Source organism: Caloenas nicobarica, chromosome 11, assembly GCF_036013445.1.
Source record: "Caloenas nicobarica isolate bCalNic1 chromosome 11, bCalNic1.hap1, whole genome shotgun sequence".
Classification (NCBI taxonomy): Eukaryota; Metazoa; Chordata; class Aves; order Columbiformes; family Columbidae; genus Caloenas; species Caloenas nicobarica.
In genome coordinates this window covers 21,192,696-21,214,309 of record NC_088255.1, presented here as the reverse complement: position 1 = coordinate 21,214,309, position 21,614 = coordinate 21,192,696, and the positions used below count along the sequence as shown (strand labels likewise).

At 48.0% G+C, this 21,614-nt stretch overlaps 1 protein-coding gene across 2 annotated transcripts in view; it reads left to right on the top strand.

Annotated features, from left to right (window-relative positions):
• The window catches only part of FLNB (filamin B), a 72,007-nt gene that overhangs the window by 45,960 nt on the left and 4,433 nt on the right, over positions 1–21,614 (top strand). For both annotated transcript variants that reach the window (XM_065642898.1, XM_065642897.1), the window contains exons 25-43: positions 801–968; positions 2,449–2,572; positions 2,833–2,989; positions 4,718–4,907; positions 6,799–7,046; positions 9,005–9,079; positions 9,811–9,913; positions 10,726–10,866; positions 12,215–12,343; positions 12,793–12,966; positions 13,116–13,274; positions 13,644–13,847; positions 14,436–14,588; positions 15,151–15,273; positions 15,853–16,119; positions 16,577–16,714; positions 16,805–16,920; positions 18,600–18,732; positions 19,771–19,947. In XM_065642898.1, coding sequence (XP_065498970.1) covers positions 801–968; positions 2,449–2,572; positions 2,833–2,989; positions 4,718–4,907; positions 6,799–7,046; positions 9,005–9,079; positions 9,811–9,913; positions 10,726–10,866; positions 12,215–12,343; positions 12,793–12,966; positions 13,116–13,274; positions 13,644–13,847; positions 14,436–14,588; positions 15,151–15,273; positions 15,853–16,119; positions 16,577–16,714; positions 16,805–16,920; positions 18,600–18,732; positions 19,771–19,947 — 2,979 coding nt within the window. The remainder of the gene's footprint in view (positions 1–800; positions 969–2,448; positions 2,573–2,832; positions 2,990–4,717; positions 4,908–6,798; positions 7,047–9,004; positions 9,080–9,810; positions 9,914–10,725; positions 10,867–12,214; positions 12,344–12,792; positions 12,967–13,115; positions 13,275–13,643; positions 13,848–14,435; positions 14,589–15,150; positions 15,274–15,852; positions 16,120–16,576; positions 16,715–16,804; positions 16,921–18,599; positions 18,733–19,770; positions 19,948–21,614) is intronic.

Genomic DNA, 21,614 nt, shown 5'->3' with positions numbered 1-21,614 from the left:
CAGCCCTTGACAAATAACCGGTATTATGCACAAGTGGTGTGTAATACATTGGTTGGGAATATAGCCCTTTTGGTATGTGGATCCCTTCAGGACTCTTCTGCAGCAAGATGGTTCAATGGGCAAGCTGGTCACGGGGATTATATTAAACACTGCAAGTTTTGGTCACTGCAGAAATGGTAGTAGCTGTTTCCTAAACCAGATATTTACCTGTGTGTGCACTTGCACTGAATGTTAAGCTCAAATGAAGTATGTTTAAGGAGTGCTCCAGGTACGCCTGGCATCCAGCCGTTCACTTATTAAAAGGAGGATATTTTGCTTGATACCCAGAATTAAATGCTTCTAAATGTCAAACACGTTTTGCTGCAATGTTTGAGTTATGTGCTGTCATAGACCATACACTTAAATATTCTTTCCTAGACACTGAGAGTGAGCTGATCCTTTCCCGTTAGCCCCTTTTTATTTGTCAACATACTGAGCTTGGTAAAATATGAAGGAAAGAAGTAGCTGCATGACGCTTTGTCTGCAATTCTGGTTTCTCTCGTGAGTTTTTTTTCGGAGGTGTGAGAAGCAGATGGATCACAACTGAACTGTTGCGTAGGCAGTGAAAATGTAGAAGCACTATCATTACGTTTCTGGCTTTTGCAGAAGCACAGAAGTTGTGTGGATACTGTGAGGTTGTCATTCCTGCCTGAGGTTGAGGGATAGTAATAAGAAACCTAAGGAAAAATAGGGAAAAAGTCCTTTGGTTTCCTGAACCCGTTAACTCTGTGGTGTTTAACACTTGCTGCATTCACTTCCAGGCAGTCCTTTCAAGGTTCCTGTGAAGGATGTTGTGGATCCCAGCAAGGTGAAGATTGGAGGACCGGGTCTGGGAACAGCTGTTCGAGCCAAAATCCCACAGTCTTTCACTGTGGACACCAGCAAGGCAGGAGTAGCACCCCTTGAGGTGGTGGTAGCAGGACCCAGAGGTAAGAACCAACATGCTCCATCCAGCTGTGCCCCCATCTCTGCACTTGGGTGGGTGACACGGTCCTGGCCCTGATTGCAAAGGTGGTGATACCACTTGGATGAGAATTTCCCTCTGTTCCTGTTGATCTGGTGTGTGCAGCTTGGCAGCTGTAAAAGGAGAACGGTGTCCTGGGTAGTGCTGCTTTGGGCAGTGTCTTTGAGAGCTTTATCTTCAGAGCTGGGAGAAGTGGCATGAGTAACTGGTGAACAATTGTGGCTTAGATTTAGACATCAAAAAGTAAATCCAGAGACTCACACGTGAATGGTGACTTGAGAAACCCGTGTCGCGGCGTCGCAGGAGTCTCTGAAATGTGGTGGAACCCGTCAGTGGCCCTCAGAGAGCAGCAAGGCGTTAACGATGGCGTTAACGATGTTTGTGTTAACTGAGGAAGCTGTGTCTTGGTGGCATGTTATCTTGGCAGCAAATGCCTTTTGGCTGCAAGCCTTGCCTTGCTGGGAAGCAAGAGCTTCTTCCCCACCTGGGAGTCAGGTCGCGCGGGTGTAGGTGCCCTCCGGGTAACCCTTCTCTAATTTTAGTGGATGAGACGGATTCCCAGGGATGGCGCTCCCCGCCGAAAGCGATTTCGGATTTCTTTAAGGGTGATCCAAAGGGTAACATTGAGACAGGTTTGAACCTTCATGAACTACTGGCAATTTCGGCTCTCAGAAATCCAGTTGGCAAGAGCAAGAATCATCTAGAGGAGGGACTGGGAACCAACGATGTCGCTTTTAGGCTTTGCATGGCAACTATGTGTTTCATTTGCGGGTGCTTTACTGCTAATCCTTCCTGTGTTTTAAAGCCAACTTGTAATTGTAGGCTGCTTCATGTTGATCAGCACTGATATGTCACATAATCTGCTGCAGATTTAGCTTAATGCAAATTGAAACAATTGATCCTGCTTGCTTAGGGCCGTGGCAGCTTGCAGGGCTCTCCTGCGTCGGCAGCGAGCCTGCCTTTGCAAATACCTGATTGTGAAAGACTCCCATCGGTGGATGCTCCACGCTAACTGGCTTGAGGGCTCAATTCCATGCAGTGAATCCCAGTAGCAGTATGTAATCTTGTAAATGATGGTTCAGGCAATTATAAGCATTACTCATTTTCTTTCTTGAAAGATCTTCAGTGTATTTTGAGCAGTTGCTCTTCACCTGGACTTGAACAGAAAGGCAGATTTTTCTGCAGTGTCTTCATGCTAACTTTTGTTTACAGTGAGAAGATGGGAGCCCAGCGGGCAGCGGATAACAAATTTATCTCAAGTCAATGACTTCTGAATACACGATAAGGGAAACTGATCACTGATTCCATTTATTTAAAAAAAAATAAATAAAATTAGCTTGTTGCAAACTGTAAATCAGCAGTGCATCTTGGAGCTTTGCGCAGCAAATGGCTGATGAAGAACTGAATTCCAATAGCACAGCTGAGAAAATTCTCTTGCTTTTTAGGAATTGTGGAGCCCGTTAATGTCGTAGACAACGGGGATGGCACCCACACGGTGGTGTACACCGCCACGCAGGAGGGACCCTACATGATCTCTGTCAAATACGCTGATGAAGAGATCCCTCGCAGGTAAGGTGGTGAAGATACACTTAGATGGACTGAAGATTTAGTTGCCTGGTCGTGCTCTCCCAGCGCAAGCACCATTTAAGGGCCAGCTGTGGTCCTTTCAACTTGACCAGGGCAGCTCCCCACGACTTTGGGGTTCAGCGGTGGTTTGAAGCTGCTGCACCCGCAGCAGAGATGCTGTCAGGGCGGTGGATCCCACCTCGGTGTGTCCTGCAGTAACTATAGACGTGGGAGGAGGGGACAATAACGCGTTTCCCTTTAAGTCCCTTCAAGGTGAAGGTCCTTCCTACGTACGATGCCAGCAAAGTGACGGCGAGCGGCCCAGGTCTCAGCTCCTATGGCATCCCCGCCAGCCTGCCCGTGGAGTTTGCTGTGGATGCGAAGGACGCCGGGCAGGGACTTCTGGCTGTGCAGATCACTGTAAGTAACCGCATCGCTAAGCAGGAGTAGAAACACGTTGTTGTAGGTGGGCAGTGGATCCCATTGGAAGTGTGCACAGCTGTACCCCAACATCCCCAGTGGCCTGGAGGTGGGGCTGCTGGTGGGTCCTGAAGCTGTGGCACAGGAAAGTCTTGCACTCTCTGTTTGAGAAGCTCTTGGGGCTGCTTTTATGAGGCTGCTGTCTTAAAGTCATCACCCAGGCTATATTTGGCTCTTGGTTAACCTTGCACTCTGCAAATGCCCAAAATGAGATGAATACGGTTTCTTGTAAGATGATGAAAATGCTGGAATTTGAAATGGAGACAGCCTTCTAGCAGTGTAGTTCAGCAAGGCCATGAGATAACATCCGCACTGAACATTACGTGATGATAAATCAACAAACAAGCCTCCCTCAAGGTTTGTAGAAGTCATAACCTACTCTGAAAGATACTACAGGAATGTTTTTATTTGCCTTTGTTATTGTTCTTCCTAAAACTTACGGTGCCTGGACTCCATGGCCTCAGCGGAAAGGTCTCTGGTTAGTGGGCCATGAAGCACATTTCTCAGCTCTGGCATGCCGGGGTCACGGCATGGCCGGTTGGACTTGCCCTTCTGCATTCCTGCTGTCCCCTGTCTGCTCAGGTGCAGCAGAGCAATTGCCTTTTTTCTGGCATGCAAGTGTGCTCTTAAAGGATCCAAAATGCTTGTCAGAGCCCCCAGCATGGCTGTGGCTTTGAAGATCGAGTTCCACAAGTCCTGCATGGTGGGAGCGCATGGGCGTCCTCCTCGTGGCATTTGTTTGTATCTTGTTTTGAACTGTTGAATATCAAACCTTTGACGAGCCTTCCTGGAAGGAGTAGGCTCTCTTGTGCTGTACTGGAAATCTCAGGTCCTTTGCAGATTGTACTGTACCCCAGGCGGTGTTAAGTCATAAAATACAGAATGGGGTCACCACACTGTTCTCTGTGAGCAGGCCTGGAAGACTTCATAGAATCATAGATTGTTCCTAAAATGCTTCACGCTTTGCAGCTGATGGGTTGCACTGAAAGCTGTAGGTGGGAGTAGCTTGGTTGGAAACATTTTGCACAACACTGACCTTGGGTTTAGATATGAAAACTTGATGCTGAAGCTCAGATCTGTATTGTTTATGCATCTCTTTAATCGCTGCATTCACTGGAGAAGTGGTAGCTGAAGGGGCTACATGGACCTGCTTTTGTCTGTGGACCTTGCAGCATGTCAGGAGCTGGATGCCTCATTGGGAGGGTTGATGACAGACTCCAGTGATGCTTCCCCCGACCTCAAACCTCTTGGGCAGCAGCTGCCCAAAGCCACCCAGTGCTTTGTCAGGCCAGAGCTGCGTGGTCTGGCTCTCAATCTGTGCCTCGGGGACCTGGGAATTGTTCTTTGTTTCCAGCAGCAATATGACAATGAAGCCTAAAACATCTTACAGTGAATATAAAGTTCATGAAATTGGCTTGCTGCATCTCATAAACATTCTCGTATCAAACAAAGGGTAATTGATGAAAGCCCCGATTGTTTTATAGTGGTCTGATACCTTTTTGTTCACAATAGTTCCTGGTGCTAGTCCTTGAGTGAAATATATTTAACCCTTGAAAAGCTGCAGTTCTGAATCTGTTCGAGACTAAGGTTTTAACAGAATCGCTGCCCTGCAAAAAGAATTCATAACTAACTTCTCAGTGCCTCAATCTTCTGGTTTGCATTCCTCAGGACCAAGAGGGCAAACCCAAGAGAGTGGACATTCAGGACAACAAGGACGGCACGTACACAGTCACCTATGTCCCCGACAAAACGGGCCGCTACACGATCGGGGTGAAGTACGGTGGAGATGATATCCCGTCCTCTCCCTATCGCATCCGGGCATCTCCCGCCGGGGATGCCAGCAAGTGTTTGGCCACAGGTGAGTGTTGGCTCCTCTCTCTTGCTGTTGTTTGTACTTCTGAACATGGTATGGTTGATGTAATGGGTATAGAAGACATTAAAGACTTGTATAATCTGGCTGCTCTTACAAGAGGGGTTTTCCTAAAGATAAAGAAGCATCCCCTCTGCGGATGAGCAGGAATCTCTTACAGTCTCTAGCAAGATCTCCTACTGTCTGGGTTGTTATAAATAGGCAGATGCAACCAAAGTCTGATGCTTATTTTGGCCTAGAATAATCCTGCTGAGAGCTGCCGTGAGATTGATTTAAAAATAACATATCTGTGCATGTTCACTGCATTGTGCTTCTTGCACTGGGAGCATTGCAAGAAGCTTTTTGTTCTGAGCAAGAACAGAATTAATTCCGAGGGCGTAAATAGCTGATGGCATGCTTGTACGTTAGCAAAGCCTGTTCAGGCTGGGTGTTATTAGTGGAGGTTTCTGCTGCTTTTCTGTCTAGTGAAGGCTGGCCAGGATCTGAACAGACCCATGGAAGGAGGAAACCTAAAGATAAGATGTTACTACGAGTCAAAAAAAAATCTTTGTCTCAAAAATCAGTGCCTTGCTGTAATGGGGAAGGACTCCAAATTTGTTGCCGTAGGAGCGCACTTATAGCTTCAACCTGTGGTTGGACTCGATGATCTTAAGGGTCTCTTCCAACCAAAATGATTCAATGATTCTGTGACCTGTACCCGTTCTCAGGATGGGCGGTCATCGCGCAGCTTTGGGCTGGTCGTCGCTCTGCCAGCCCCCAGCCAGCCCGAGGCTGCGGCACGGAGCAGAAGGGACAGGAACTCGCTACAAGAATGCCACTGATTTAAAAATAAATAAATTGGGCGAGGCCAAATTGAACAGGGAGAGTTAATCTGTGGTCCGTGTGACCTGTGAGAGTGTCTGGGCGTTGTGCTGACCTGCGTCGTGCAGTCAGAGTGAACCTGGTGCCCGTCCAGCAGCCAGCTGCTTTAAACCTGCTTAAACAGAAATATATGCCTGGCACAATGGAAAACACAGGGCCATGGGTATCCCCTTTGCTTCTAAGTTTGTTTAAAAGAGGCCTTAATGGCTGAATCTGATACTCTTCTAAGTAACTCCAGTTGCTAAATATTCAAAATAACGATGATGGAGATTACTCTCAGATGCCAGCTTAAATTTCCCCTTTCCAAGAAGTGCCTCTAACTCTGTTGTAAAGCTGAGATACAATTGCTGTAGGAGTAAATGCTGGAATTCTGTCAAGGTATTAAAACAGCAGGTTCATTGCCACTTGAGAACAAGCCATTTACCTGGTAAAATGTCCCAGCTGAAAGCAGGAGTATTAAATATGTACTGCAAATGAGACTTAATAGTTCTCATTTGAACACAGCGTTCTTCAGGCTGGATCTGATTGCTACAATTTGGGCATTGTTTCATGATGTTCTTTTCTTGGGATGTGTGGCAGAGCAGTGGAAAATGATTTGTGGGTAATGTAGGAGGAAACGTGGCCATGGCTGCTGCTGTGCCCTTTGGTAGCTGCTTACACGGGGGTTATGTTAAAGCGGTGGCAGCGGAATTGCCAGCCGGGGCAGGAGATTGTGCCTTTGACTCTGCACAAAGGAGTATGACAATAAGAGGGTGGATTAAGGCATTGCTTTCTTCAAATTTAGCTTTTTTTTTTTCTCCTCTGTCCTCATCCAGCCTCTCCGCAGAGGAGGAGGAAAGCTGGTGGCCAGCTCTTGCCTGCGGCTGTGCTGACACCACCAATGTCCTTTGTTGTCCATCTCCTCCCAAAACCACATCTGTGGGTCCCTGGAACTGGTGTTTTGGTGCTGTGCTTCCCAGGCGGCCTGCCTGGGAAAACCATCCTCTGAACGCTTTGTGTCGTGCAAATTGCCTCGTAGGTCCTGGAATTGCACCCACTGTGAAGACTGGTGAGGAGGTTGGTTTTGTGGTCGACGCCAAATCAGCAGGGAAGGGAAAAGTGACGTGCACCGTCCTGACGCCAGATGGGACAGAAGCTGAAGCAGATGTTATTGAAAATGAGGATGGGACTTATGATATCTTCTACACTGCTGCCAAACCAGGAACCTACGTGATTTACGTCCGCTTTGGTGGGGTGGACATTCCCAACAGTCCCTTCACCGTCATGGTAAGCCAGCTCTGCTCCAAAAATACCTCCCACTCAGATTCCTGCTTCCATGTTTTATTTAGTGATGGGTTAACTCTGTGTAAATGTTTTTTTAGGCATTTATTAGACTAGCAGGAGCTAATGAATCCTTGTTACTTGCAAAGCTTATTTTGAGCAGGCAAAACAGTTAAGTGAAGAGGGATAGAAGCCATCAGAGGATGAAGACTTGGCTTCTCTAAACAAATTCATTTTTCATTTCCTGACCATGCAGTTCTTTTTCTAAATGATGTCTAAGGGTCGTTGTAATCGGCTTCTACAACTAATTACTTCAACTGTTGTCAGATATGGAGCTCTGGCTTGTCCGTTTCTCACTCTTTACAATGTTGACCCAAAAATAAGGCCTGGTCTGCTGACAGATCCCAGGGAAGCAGGCCGTTAGCTCACACTTAAAAATTATTCACAAATGCTAGTTCAACTGTTACCGCCAAATCTTCCTTCTTCTAATAATGTTCCTTCCAATGTACACCACTTTAGCGTGTTGAGGTTTAAAAAGCAAACAGAACCCAGCCTGCATGAGGAGCAGACCAGGTGCCTCTCAGGGCTCACAGAAGCCCTTCATGTGAAGAACAGCTCTCAGTGTTGGCAGAACAGGTCTTGGTCTTGTAATCTCAGCCGAGGCAGCCCCTGACACATCTCGGTCCATGAAACCCTGTGGCCGAACTTGAGCTGAATCCTCAGGGCCGGGCATGCCGGCTCTTCCTGCCTGCCACTGGGCAGATTGCTACGGGCATCTCCAAAGATTTCCATGAGAAAAAATGAGTGCCTTGGTCACAGCTCAGAGCTCAGTGCAGGAAATGCCTCTGGAGGTCAGGGAGCCTGTTCCTGGCCAGCCAAAATTCCCAATTCCCAACTGACCGATACAGAACATGTTCGAGTTGGGTGTCTCCGCTGGGGACGGGAAGCAAGGAAACAGCAATATTTCTGCATTGTGTTGGTTTTCTTCAGTGGAGTCTTTCCATGCAGAAGTTTCCAGTGGGTTATTTTGTTGGGGTGGTTTGCAGTGGTGGTCATGGGCGGAGGAGCCGGGGTGGCCGAGCCCCATGGGTGGGTGGGAGCCCCGGCTGCTCTGGGTGCCTTAAGTGGGGGGACGGGAACGTGCAAGTCATCCTTGGCATGTCTGGTGGGAAGGGAGGCTGTGACCAGGGGAAAACACATTTGGTGTCTTGACAACGCTGTCCTAGTGATGAATCAGAAAACCAGCTTTGCACTGATGGCTGGACGTGGGCTGCGTCTGGGTCGTTCACCCAAGGGCAGGAGCCGGGAGCTGCCGTCCCGCGGTGGTGACAGGCTGTCCTGTCCCCAGCTCACACGGTGCTCGGGGACTTGCATCTTGGGTTTAAACCTCTCACTTCCCCTCCATGCCAATCCCATAAAAAAGCAACTCTGAAATTCAGTTCCACCAGTGTTTAGACGCTGCTTTCCAGCAGTTTTAAACTAAAGGAGGGAGATTCAGGCTAGACGTGAGGAAGAAATTTTTGCCCGAGGGTGGTGAGAGCCTGGCCCAGGTTGGCCAGAGAGGTGGTGGCTGAACCATCCCTGGAGACATCCCAGGCCAGGCTGGACGGGGCTCTGAGCAACCTGAGCTGGTGCAGATGTCCCTGCTCATGGCAGGGGGGGCCCTGGGGGAGCTGGGGAGGTCCCTGCAACCCCAACTGTTCCATGATTCCCTCCCAAGTTCCCAACAACGGCACGTACCGCCTTTGTCCCATTGCTGTGCCACTGGTGACCTGTGCCTGGGGACACAGGCAGTTCCCAGCACCCCGGGCTGGATCCAGGTCCTTGTGTTGGTGGGAGGACTGGGAGGGCTGCACCGGGGGAGGACGGTGTTGAGGAGCTGGAAGGAGACGTGTTCTCTACTGGGAAAGGTGGGAACGTCTCCACACCAGAATAACACCTAAACCTGCCTTTACCCTGCCCAGGCTGTAGATGCGGATGATGCCACTGTGCGGTCGCAGGAGCCACTGGGCGCCTCCCCCGCCGGATTCCGCCCTTGGGTACACAATTTTTACATTTTTTCAGCTGTTTTTCCCCCCATCTGTGTTCCATTTCAGATGACAGCCTGCTTCTTGGGACTGCTTGAATCGCTCTGGTCATTGTGTTCATTCTTTCTGTTTGATCAATTGTTCCTGAGATCCAGACCTTGTTTTTTTCTTTGCTGCTTGAAGGCAGTCTCCAAATTAATTCTCATTTAAACACGAAGAGGATCATTACACCTACAGCTTCTACTTCTGCAATGTCTACTGCTGGCAAAAGCAACTTGAGTGCATCGCTTTGTTTTCCCAGTAAAATAGCACAGTGTCTTAAGTCCAGAGTCGCATTGTGAAACTTGTTTCTTTTGTCCATTTTGTGTTGCAATCACTCTGCCCCATTCAAGAATCACTTTCTCTTCCAGGCCTTAAGCAACTAAATCCTTTCAGACGGAGCCACTTTGGGTCTTGCGTGCGCTACATTGTCTTCCATCCCTTTGTGTTCCATTTTTATCTCTTTTTTAAACTTTTTTCCAGCATGTCTTCTGTTGGCACCGTGTTTGATTCGCTCTGCTCTGCGGTGTGGCGGTGTTAGGAAGGAGAGCTTGGCCGACACGGCTTGGGTTGAGCCCAGTCCTTGGCCGGCTGCGATAATCACCCCACGCTCCCCGCTGCTTCTGCTCACTGTGGAGTTGCTCGGTGCTCCTTTGGGTCTTACCATGTTTTTTTGAAATGTCCCATCCTTTTGCTTCCTTTAGGTCACAGAAGAAGCTTATGTCCCAGTTGGAGACATGAACGGCATGGGATTCCGGCCCTTTGATATGGTTATCCCTTTTGCCGTGAGGAAAGGAGAAATAACAGGTACCTGGAGTACGTGTAGCCTCTCGGGGAAGTTTTGCTTTTTGTTAGCATGTTTATCCATTTGCAGCGAAGAGCCTGGGTGGTCTGGACCACAGTGTGTGGGGGAGGATTGTATCCTGCCAGCAACTTAGTTGTTTAATTTCACATCAAGTGGCACCCACTGAGGGTGAGCAGGATACGCCCTGCCGATGCTTGGAGTTAAATGAGGCGATTCTTGGTCCTCAGCGCTAAACTGGGAGCTGCTGCGCTGCAGGAACCGTTGGTGCTTCTTCCCCTCTGCAGCAGCTATGTGCATCCTTGTTAAGCTCCATTATTTATTTTGTGCAGATGCTGCAAAACAGTTTAATCCCCCAGTAACGCCCCGGTGGCACCGAGCTCCTGCACACACGTGTCCCCTCCTGCCCTCTGGCTCAGCAATCCCACCCCCAGCCCTGCTCTGTCCCTGCTGAAGGGTCAGTTGACTTTTCCTTTTCCAAAGAGCCACAGGAGAGGATGCATCTTGCAAGGAGGTAGATCGGTGCCTTTCCTGGACCTTGCTGTGGGAATCGCAGTGGCTGCAGCAAACAGCTCTGCCTGGAGAGTTTGTAAGGGCGCAGGACTGTTTGCCAGATGTCTACCACCCCCTTGCATTCATGTAGCTTAAGTAGAAAACATGTCTGGTTAGTGTTCCCATTCATCTCCTATTTGTGCCTGTGGGTAAGGAATTTAACAACTTAAAAGGCTCGTTTAAAAGGGCTAGACGATTCTTTGTGGGTGGGAGAGGGGAAGCAGGCGGCTTCTCCTTCTGTAACTCCCAGGACGCCTTTTTGTAGGTGAAGTACACATGCCCTCTGGGAAGACGGATACGCCTGATATCGTGGATAACAAAGACGGCACAGTAACAGTGAGATACGCTCCTACTGAGGTCGGGCTGCATGAAATGCACATAAAATACATGGGAAAGCACATCCCAGGTGAGTCTGACAAAGCAGGTGACACAAATCCGAGCGCAGTGTCCTGCTGCTGCATCTGCTCCCTGTTCAGGTTCCTATAGCTTGGTTCTACACGCTGCAGTAAGAACTGCCTGGGACTTCTTGCTGCTCAGCAGCGGTTCATCTGCACGCGGTCAGAGAGAAACTAAAGCAAAAGGAGTAAGTGCCAGCACATGTGAGCTTCCATTGTGGTTTAATAGTACCAGCCAGGCTTAAAATGGATTTTGGTTTTGGAAACCAGCTTTTGTGGCATTTTATTATGAAGAAGAAACATACAATTTTCAAACTACCATTTTTTTTTCAGGTTGAAATTTATTGCCATGGTGCTCAACAAAACTAGTGGTTACAGTATATGTTTATCCTTAAAACTGCATTGGCATAAAATCTTTGATCTGTGGGGAGGACTAAGTGGCTAAAACACTATAGTTACTCTTTCCATCTTGTTGCAATAAAATAAAACACATGCACACTATGCTGTAATCTTTCTTTCCTCCTGGCTGCTTCTTAACAAACAGAAACCGTGGCCTTTAATCCTTTTCCTTCTCTTCCTCTTCTCTGCCTGGGGCAAAAAAAATCTGCTAGTTCAGTATCTTAAGCACTTTCTTTGGATCCAGCACCTCCAGAAGTGCCAAACTGTTGGATGTATCAGTTCAGTAAGACCATTCCCCTGCACCTGGACAGAAGAATGATGTGCTTTAATATTTCCTTTTTGAAGGCTATCGTGAATCAAACTTGCTACTGTCTCAGCTGGAAGATCTGGCTTTGGACTTAATTGCTCTCTGTGCCTTTTTTTGAAACCATTATTGGCCATTGGTGACTGTACTTTTTGTTCTTGTGCACCAGTTTAGCTAATCTGAGGCTGGCAAATATGGTTTTGGATACCCTTCAAATTTGCTGCTTCATGTTCATCGAGTCAGACAATGTGTGCTGCTATTTCCTAATTCCGAGCTACCAAAATTCAGGATCTGTGCCTGAACTGAAAGCCTGCTTCTGAGTCATGTTCTGATTTAGTGTGCTAAAAATAAACTTGTAATGAATAAGACCCTTTACAACATCATTGAAGCTTATCTCTGGTAATTTGAGTAACACTTTGTCATGACTGAATATGGAGCAAATTGCAGAGAAGTATCTTTTGAAGATGAAAGGGGAGGCTTATTCGTTTTTTTAAGTGCATTAAAAGTTCTTCAGATATCAAGTAGTGAGAATGGCATTGGAGAAGGCACAGGAATAAGATCCCATTGGGTTGAAGGAGCTTGATGTCTGTTTTGTTCTTGCAATCCAGGCCACTTATCCTCAAAAGTGTCTTTTATTTTTTTTTCTTCCTCTTTAGAGAGCCCTCTGCAGTTCTATGTGAATTATCCAAACAGCGGCAGTGTGTCTGCTTATGGGCCTGGCCTTATTTATGGGGTTGCCAATAAACCAGCAACTTTCACCATTGTCACGGAAGATGCAGGAGAGGGTAAGTCTGTTCTTTAAACCCATCCTAACCCTAAACTAAGATCTTCTTGGGAGCGTAATGTGCATTGGCCATTAGTTTGCATTCATCTATCCAACTATGAATCTCTGGTGTGATAACTTGCAGGAAAAATGGTTTTGTTACCTTTTCCTGAGAGCAGATGATGTGTCTTGTGGTACAGGGTGCAAATGATTTGTTTAATTAAAAACAAACTGAAGGCAGCTTAGATCTAGTGGGTGATGACTGGATCTGGAATCACAGGTAAATCTAACAGACTGAAGAGAGTTCTGGTCTTAGTGGATTGGCCTGAGCTTTTTTTGCTGCTGTCCTTTGAGAAAATGTCATCTAAGCTGCATTTTCAGTACCAAGTACGGGATCTTCCTCTTTGGAGCAAGTCTCTGGACTTGGTGTGCACAAAGATTTACAGAAGTGCTGTTCTCCTTGTTTCCCAGGTGGGCTGGACTTGGCTATTGAAGGACCTTCTAAAGCAGAGATCAGCTGCATCGATAACAAAGACGGGACGTGCACGGTCACATACCTGCCTACTCTGCCTGGGAACTACAGCATCCTGGTGAAGTACAACGACAAGCACATTCCGGGCAGCCCCTTCACGGCCAAGATCACAGGTATGAAGTTCAGACTTCTGGAAGCACTTCATAATGAAAATTAACCTCTAATAGCATGGGGGACCCGGTTTGTGGCAGGAACATGAAGTACTTAGACTTTTTCTGCACTTAACCCTGTAATATTTCCTGACTCGTTTCTCTTTATATAGATGATAACAGAAGGCGGTCCCAGGTTAAACTTGGTTCAGCTGCTGACTTTTTGTTGGACATCAACGAGACCGATCTCAGCCTCCTTACCGCCAGCATTAAAGCCCCATCGGGTCGTGATGAGCCCTGTCTCCTGAAGAGGCTGCCCAATAACCACATCGGTAAGCTCCGATAGCCTTGATCCCAGAGAGCGGTGGAGGAGCCTCTTCTTCAGTTGGCTTTGCTGTATAAAATGCCTGACTTCTCTGCCCCATCCCAGAGGAGCCTCATCAAACCAAGTGGTTCATATTGTTTGATGCTGTCAGCCAAAGACAGAGGAGTATGAATGATTTCTTGTGTTTTCATGTGACATGCCAGGTTGTGATCGAAGTGCTTCCTGTCAGCATACGTGAATGGCTTTGTGGCCTGTTTGAGAGCAACAGTTCAACGCGCTCTTTCAGTATTTCATTTCTCAGTGTGGTTAAGGCTTTTTAATCAAGCGTAGCATGCAGGAAAAGCGAGTAACTTTGCCACATTTCCCTGCTTTGTAGGCATCTCATTCATTCCACGAGAAGTAGGAGAACATCTGGTTAGCATCAAGAAAAATGGGAGCCACGTACCAAACAGCCCTGTGACAATCATGGTGGTCCAGTCGGAGATAGGAGATGCCAGACGAGCCAGAGTTTTTGGACGTGGCTTGGTAGAAGGACGAACCTTCGAAATGTGTGACTTCATTGTAGACACCAGAGATGCAGGTTAGCTCCATTGCAAAGGGGCGGTGAGAGGCTGTGGGATCCGTACCCTCTCTAAATGAAAGCATTGTCTTCCTTTGTGTGTGACTACCAGGCTGTAAGCTGCAAAGCAGCGCGTACAAATAGTGTATTAAATATGCACGGTCATTATTGTCAGTTATTAACTACAGACATTGCTATTAACTTCTAAAATACTTTGCAGTGTCTCGGCTGATGTCTTCTGTTACAGCCAACAGGGACTTTGACTGAGGCACTGATGCTTTTCTTTCGTTTGGTGGTGCTGGGTCTAGTGTCATGTACAGCCAGAAGGAAACGAGGAGGATATTTCCCTGTTGGTTTAATGTGGAGCCTTAGCCGGGCTTTTCAACATTCATGAAGAAAAGGGAATTTGGTCAGAGCGTTTTAGGAGCCGAGTGCCTGCTGTGCCTTAAATATGTGACTGACCAAGACTGCGAAAATATCATTAAGGCATCATGCTACTCCCATGCGCCCATTCTGATACAAACATACCAACTCGCTACAATACTACTATTTTATGTCAAATTTATAACAGCACTCTGAAAATCTGAGGCTAACTTAGCTGTATTGCAGGTTATGGTGGGATCTCACTGGCAGTCGAAGGACCCAGCAAGGTTGATATCCAAACTGAAGACCTAGAAGATGGAACTTGCAAGGTGTCCTATTTTCCAACCGTACCTGGCGTGTACATCGTGTCCACTAAATTTGCAGACGAACATATTCCAGGTAGGTAGGAACGTTTGGCAACTTTCTGGTTAGTACAGCAAAAGTCTTACTCATCTGGCCAGTGCACTGGAACCTTGTGTGGGCTGTGTGATCTGGCTCATACCGTGAGTCCCAAAGATTCAAAGAGGTCCTACCCACCTACTTCAGGTTGCGCCAGTGAGGTTGAGGTTGGATCTTTGGAACAATTTCTTCCCCAAAGGGCTGTGGGGCATTGGAACAGGCTGCCCAGGGCAGTGCTGGAGTCACCATCCCTGGAGGGGTTGGACAGACGGAGATGAGGTTCTCAGGGACATGGGGTAATGCTGGTGTTGGGGTAACGGTTGGACTCGATCTTGAGTGTCTCTTCCAACCAAAGTGTTTCTATGGTTCTACCGGTACCCTCCAAAAGCAGCAAGCCTCCCAAACTGTTCTGGTTCCATTGGTGTGTTTCACTTGGACCCAACTGTTAGCTGGCTCTAAAACCTCCCCTGTGGTACGGTCCAAGTCAGAAGAAGGTTTCCCTCCTCCCCTCGCTGCGGTGCTTAGTGAGCAGAGGAGGAATGACTCGCTGTGCTCCCTACAGGCAGCCCATTCACTGTGAAGATAAGTGGTGAAGGAAGAGTTAAGGAGAGCATCACACGAACAAGACGGGCTCCCTCTGTTGCAACCGTAGGCAGTATATGTGATCTGAACCTAAAAATCCCAGGTAAGGAACGTCCTTATCCCTGTAACCATAACTTGCACTTGTGTTTTGTGGGCGTGCCTGAAGCAGTGGAAATAGGAACTTCAGTGTTAAGACTTCCTCATATTAAGAGAGTTTAGGGAAGAAACACTGGTAGTGTGGTCTCTTTGAACGGTTAAAAGTAAGCATAATGATGATCAACATATGGAGAAATAAATACCAGAGGGGCCCGAATCTGTTCTGTGTGCAGCAGGCTGGAGAACGGGCAGCACAGCTCACTCTGTCTCTGGGGTTTTGAGATCATCATGTTGGCTGTTATGTGTTTGTCCTGCTGTCTGACAAATGTGAATCACGTTAGGCCAGTCTTAGTGGGCTGCGCTTAGCCAGTCTCTTTATTTGCCTCCATAGCACCTGGTGAGCTGTACCTGGCCGGGTTTGCTGCTGGGCAGCACGTTCCCAGCTGAGTGTACAGCCTGGCACCTACGTGCCTCTCCTGTCTTTTGTACTGTGTAAGCACTTGAGCTCAGGTCCTGCTTCCAAAAACGAAATACCAAACCCTTTGTACTTTCTAATCTGCATTTTTTTAAATTCTCCTCTTGTTAGAAATCAATTGTGGGGATATGACAGCCCAGGTGACTAGTCCCTCCGGAAGAACCTTTGATGCAGAAATCGTAGAAGCTGACAAAAACACCTATTGCGTCCGCTTTGTGCCACAAGAAATGGGGGTGCACACTGTGGATGTGAAATACAGAGGGCAGCCGGTGCCGGGCAGCCCCTTCCAGTTCACCGTGGGGCCGCTGGGCGAGGGAGGAGCCCACAAAGTGAGAGCTGGAGGCCCGGGGCTGGAGCGCGGAGAGACGGGCGTCCCAGGTGAGTCCTCTGCTCTCACGAGGCTCTGGTGCCTGCTGGGCACAGCTCCCCAGCACAGTGCTCTGATTTCTGTTGGCTTCTCCTCTTATGAGCTTGAGCAGACGTTGGTGAAACACAGTAGGTCACCCCAAGCCAGGGAACAGTTAGTAGAGAAACACAGAGAAACAATACTGGTGAATCATGCGGATGGGGAAGTCTGGAAATGCACGTTTCGGAAAGCGAGTGCTCTCATGGAACGAGCTGGAGGTTGTAAGGTGTGCTGTGCAGGGCTGATGGGTTAATTCAAGGCTAATGGAAGGTTCTCCAAGAGACTCTGAAGTGTTATCCCCCAGGATGGTGAGGCGAGGAACCATTTCTCATACGCATAAGTACAGGATGCTGCGTGGTCTGTTGGGAAGAAGCTGAAACCCAGCGACAGCAAACTTACACTTGTGTGTGCTCTCATGTGCTTCAACAGCTGAGTTCAGTATATGGACACGGGAAGCTGGAGCTGGAGGACTGTCTATTGCTGTAGAAGGCCCAAGTAAAGCAGAAATTGCCTTTGAGGACCATAAAGATGGATCTTGTGGTGTATCATACATAGTTCAAGAGCCAGGTATGTACCAGCACCAAATTGTACTGAAATAACACTGAATGCGACTTTCAAACATACTAAGTACAGCCACTGCTTCTTTTTTTCCCCCAGGCAACTATGAGGTGTCCATAAAGTTCAATGACGAGCACATTCCTGAAAGCCCCTACCTGGTTCCCGTCATCGCCCCCTCCGACGATGCTCGCAGGCTCACTGTCACTAGCCTTCAGGTGAGACATAAGGAAACATCTCCACAGCTCGCCACGGAGACTGATTTCGCCCTTGTTCTCTGAGGCTAAAGTGGCTGTCTCTTCTCAGTGACAGCCTTGCCCTGGTTGGTTCTTGTTTTCAAGCTCAGCTTGCAGCCAGAGAGAGGTTTTTGGCAGCTGGCCCCTTGGTAACTTGGCCAGGAGAGCTGGCCCAGCTCTGGGTAGCCAGACCTTGAAGGCAGAAGGCTCACCCATGTGTATTGCAGGCGGTGATGCCTGCGAATTAAGAATAAGAAAGAGGCTCTGGAATAGTGCTGAGGAGCTAAAGCTTGATGTGGGCGGATGGAGGGGGCCCTGCCGTGAGGTCAGAGCACAGATTTGCTCTGGCTGATGCCACAAAACCACAAAGTTGCACCTCGGTTCATAAACGGCAGCAAGTCTCAGAGTGAGTCCCAGCTTTGTAGTTGGTCTGGGCTCATCTGTTAACCTCACCATATTATTTTGTGTGTGTGTGGTTACGTGTATTAAAGTACAAGTAACATTAAAGGCCTGACTTAAACTTCCAAAGCCAGAAACTTGGACATGAGACTGAGAATCTCAGTCTAATTATACTGTACCTCTGTCCTCATCGAGGGGTGATAAGCAATTAGTACTTCAGTTGAGGCTTTTATTTTTTTTTTTTTGGAGGTGTCCCAGCTGTGGTCCCCAGGAGTTTGCCTGGGCTGCAGGACTCCTCCACCTTGGCTGTGTAAATGAATCGCGACAGCCTGATCCGATAGTATCTCTTCTAACCAGGAGTTACAAGGGCGTTAATTAGTCGCTGTGGTATTGATGTTTCTCTTGTGTTTCATTTAAAGACTCTTTGACAGGAATACTCGCTTCAATTAAGTTCTGGAGAGGCAGATAAAGCTGAGTATTCGGTAACGGAGCACAGTGTGCAGCATCAGCCTCCGCTAAACCCACATCAGGGACTTGCTTTATACATTGTACCTCAGTTCTACTCAGTTGCATTTATTTCCCTCTTCAGGATTTAACTGAAAATGAAGTCAGGTAAAGTATGTTCAGCGTAAAATATTCCTGCCCGGAGTGCTCTGGGTGACGACTGGTGCCACATGGATGCCAAGCTGCCTCGCCTTCTCCCGATGGCCTGACAGCGCGGCAGCATCTGGTTTTGTGTTTTAAGTTATCTTCTCATGCTAAGACATCTTGTGGTGACGTTCTAAATGTAGCCTCTTGTGGCAAATGTAAACAGGCATATTGCTCTTTCAGACAACTGCATTATCAGGGACTTTTTCCTGGATGAATCTGGAATGAATGAATGAACGAACCAGGCTGAAAATAGAGCTATAACTTAAACATCTTTATATCAAGTGCCTGAATATTGGGGGACTGACCTCAGTGATAACAGGTCACTAATCTTGTAATCCTGCCTCTGCCTGATTTGGCAGTCACCTGGATTCCAGAAACAGTCTATTGCCATGGGAAAAATCAGCCTGGCCAATGTGGGCGACTCCTAAATCACCCACTCCCTCAGAGGGAGAGAGCGTCTGATTTGAAAGTTAATGCAAATTGCAACTTTAGGCCTTTGGTTGAAATCTTTTGGGAAAAAAAAAAGCCAAAGTGGTTATTTCCCTGCCACAAATCTTGTGCTGTCTGAAATGAGAAGTTTAAATTTGATAATCTGACTGTTGCATTCTCAGGAGTCTGGATTAAAAGTTAATCAGCCGGCATCCTTTGCTATAAGGCTGAACGGGGCAAAGGGCAAGATCGATGCTAAAGTCCACAGCCCCTCCGGAGCGGTAGAAGAATGCCACGTGTCCGAGCTGGAGCCAGGTGAGCACGGCTTGACCTCGGTCAAAACAAACCGAGGGAACTCCAAAACACGCTCGCTGCCCCATAGCAAGGGGGTTTAGTCCCTTTGGCTTGTGACCAGTGTGCCCAAGGGACAAGCACGTTGCTTGGAGAGTGACTTCTTGGTGTCAAGAGTTGTTGGGTCAGGTTTACATCCACACTTTTCCTCGATAGCCCATGAAATAACTGAGCCCTGTGTAAGATACAGATATTTCAGTCTTGGCTTGCTCATGGAGGTACAGTGATATTAGTCAAAAATAAAATATGATGTGGTTGTTGAATTTAAATGGGGAAGAAGTTTATTTTTCAAAGGTATGCTACCATCTTTGAGTAATAGTTTATTTTTAACTCTCACTCACTCCTTCATACCAAATGTCAAAGAAGTTGAATGTAAGCAAACACTACAGAAAGCTCAGCACCTGTTTCGGCAACGAGCTCTTCTGTTTCACTTAAAGTCTGAAGGAGTTCTGGTCTGTACTATGGGCAGACAGCAGCTGTCCAGCTGGGGAAGATCAGTCCCTCCTCTGGGTTAACGTGCGATCAGAAATGTTAAATATCGGCAAATTGCTGACATAGTTTATTAAGTAAAGGTGCAGTGTCTGTGGTGTCAGAGCAGCGTGCTCAGCCCGCTGGTAAGATCTGGCTTGTTCCTACCAGCTGCTTTTCTTCTCTGTGCTGCTCCCTTGGCTGCCAACAGCTTGGGCTGTGACTAAGTTGTCGTGTTGAGTGCACATGTGAGGAAAATAACCCTAAAAACTCACCCTGCAGACTAGATGACAATTGAGATCAGGTCCTGGTAGACAAGGTGAAAATGCAACCCGTGACACCTCCTGTGATAAATAAGGTGTTTTCCTACTTAAATATGAGCTTAGCAGCTTGTGTAGCTGAGCTTGCTTAAGCTGGGACCCAAATAAGTTAAAACATTACAGAAGCCTTGCTAGGGCTGCCAACCAGCCCTGCGTTGCGTTTAATTGCTGTTTATTGTTCTGATGCACCAGCTAAGCCGCTTCTTTCTTGCAGACAAGTACGCTGTGCGGTTCATCCCCCACGAAAACGGGATCCACTCGATCGACGTGAAGTTCAACGGCAGCCACGTGGTGGGCAGCCCGTTCCGCGTGCGCGTCGGCGAGCCCGGCCAGGCCGGCAACCCCGCGCTGGTCACAGCCTACGGCTCCGGCCTGGAGAGCGGCACCACGGGTAACCCTCCTTGAGCTCCCGCACCGACCTGCGCGCGCTTCGGCTTTCTGGGAGCGCCCGGACCTGCCCCTGGGTGTATTTTTACATGACTTTCCCTGCTAAGGCAGCTGAACTAACCCCCATTCTCTGCCGACCTGGGCGCAAGCTAATTTTTGCTTTCTCGCATGCTCCTCAAGTCTTAGAACCATCAGTTAGCGAGTCTGCAGGCTGTACGGAGCCCTGATGAACGGAAAGCCTCTGCAGAGCAGGACTGCAGCACAGGCTCGTTGGACTGGGCGGTGGGGCTGCGGCTCTGCCGTTAGCTCAGCTCCACGTCGGTGGTCCCGGGAGCTCCAGAGCTGCTCCGGCTCCCTCCCACGGGTGGACGTGACGTCTGTAACATGCTTTTGTGAACGGAGACAGCTGTCTAGTTGAAGGAGTCATTAACTTGCATCCCCCTGTTAATTAAATGGGTGCAAGGGTGTGTACTCAGTTCCCTTTTCTTTGGGGCTTGCACCTCTAGGAAATTCCAGGTTAAATGTAAAATGACGCGTGAACCGGAGGGAGTAGGGTGGGTTGTTCGGTTTGTAGTGCGCTGAACGTGCTTCCGACGCAACGGGAACGCTGCCGCTTCTTGGAAATCTGACACCTGGTTATCTGCTGTGGTTGCCCCATCTAATAGTTCTCAACTCCAGAATGTAGGGTTTGCTTTTTTTTTTTCATTTATGTGATTTATGGCCTTTGTAAGAAAATATGAAAACATTCCAGGATATGCACTTTGATGTATTTAATTGTGTGTTTTCTCAGGCAACACACAAGAGAGTAGCAGAATAAAACTGATTTTTTTTTTCTTTTTTTTTTTTCCTTTTAATGCACAAGGCAATAGCTGTTTCCCTTTATTCTATCTACTGCTGTCTTGTGTGGGTTCCATTTTATACCTTTATTTTTTTTTTTCTTCCCTGGAAAAAAAAATACTGCAGTTATTCATTCAAAGCTTCTGCTGTTCTAGAGAAACCAAGCAGTTAGTTTTGGAAGCATGTGGCTACACTATATAAAATAAAGATATTACAGCCTGTGCTGCTTTAATAGATGGAAACAAAAGCACTCGTTAATACTAGCCACTGATGCATAAGGGACAGGGGAATTTTTCTCCATCTATAAAGGTGCTTGGGGTTGTTTTTAATCTAAATAGACTGTTTAACTTCAGCATAGTTAGTCTCTGCCCCCCTGTTGAATCCTGGCCGCTGCCAAGAGCGGGTGCCCTGGGAGCTGCTGAGCAGCGTGTCTGAACAATGACCCAGTGTCGCGGTTTCAGCAGCTGGTGCCGAGCACCTGAGTTGTCCCCGCGGAGGGACGCGTGTCTGCAGCCCCGACAATGCGAGCCTTCAGCCGGGGCACGGCGAGAAAGCGGTGACTTCAGAGCAAGGGGTCTTCAGCGAGAAGCCGTGAAGCTTCGCTGGCTTTGGAAATTTAATTTTCCTCTGGTTGAGCGGTGCGTGTTGCAAGCTGCCGGCCGTACCTCCCGGGCAGGCGGTGCCAGCGAGGTTCACTGCCGAAGCGCTGGGAGATGGTACAATCCCCTGCCCGAGCCGGGTTCTTCCAGCATTGCAACACTCCAGCCTCTTGTGTGGAGAAGCTGGAAACTTCTCCCTGGTTTAACACCGTGCTCGCATGCTTCAGTCGTGGCT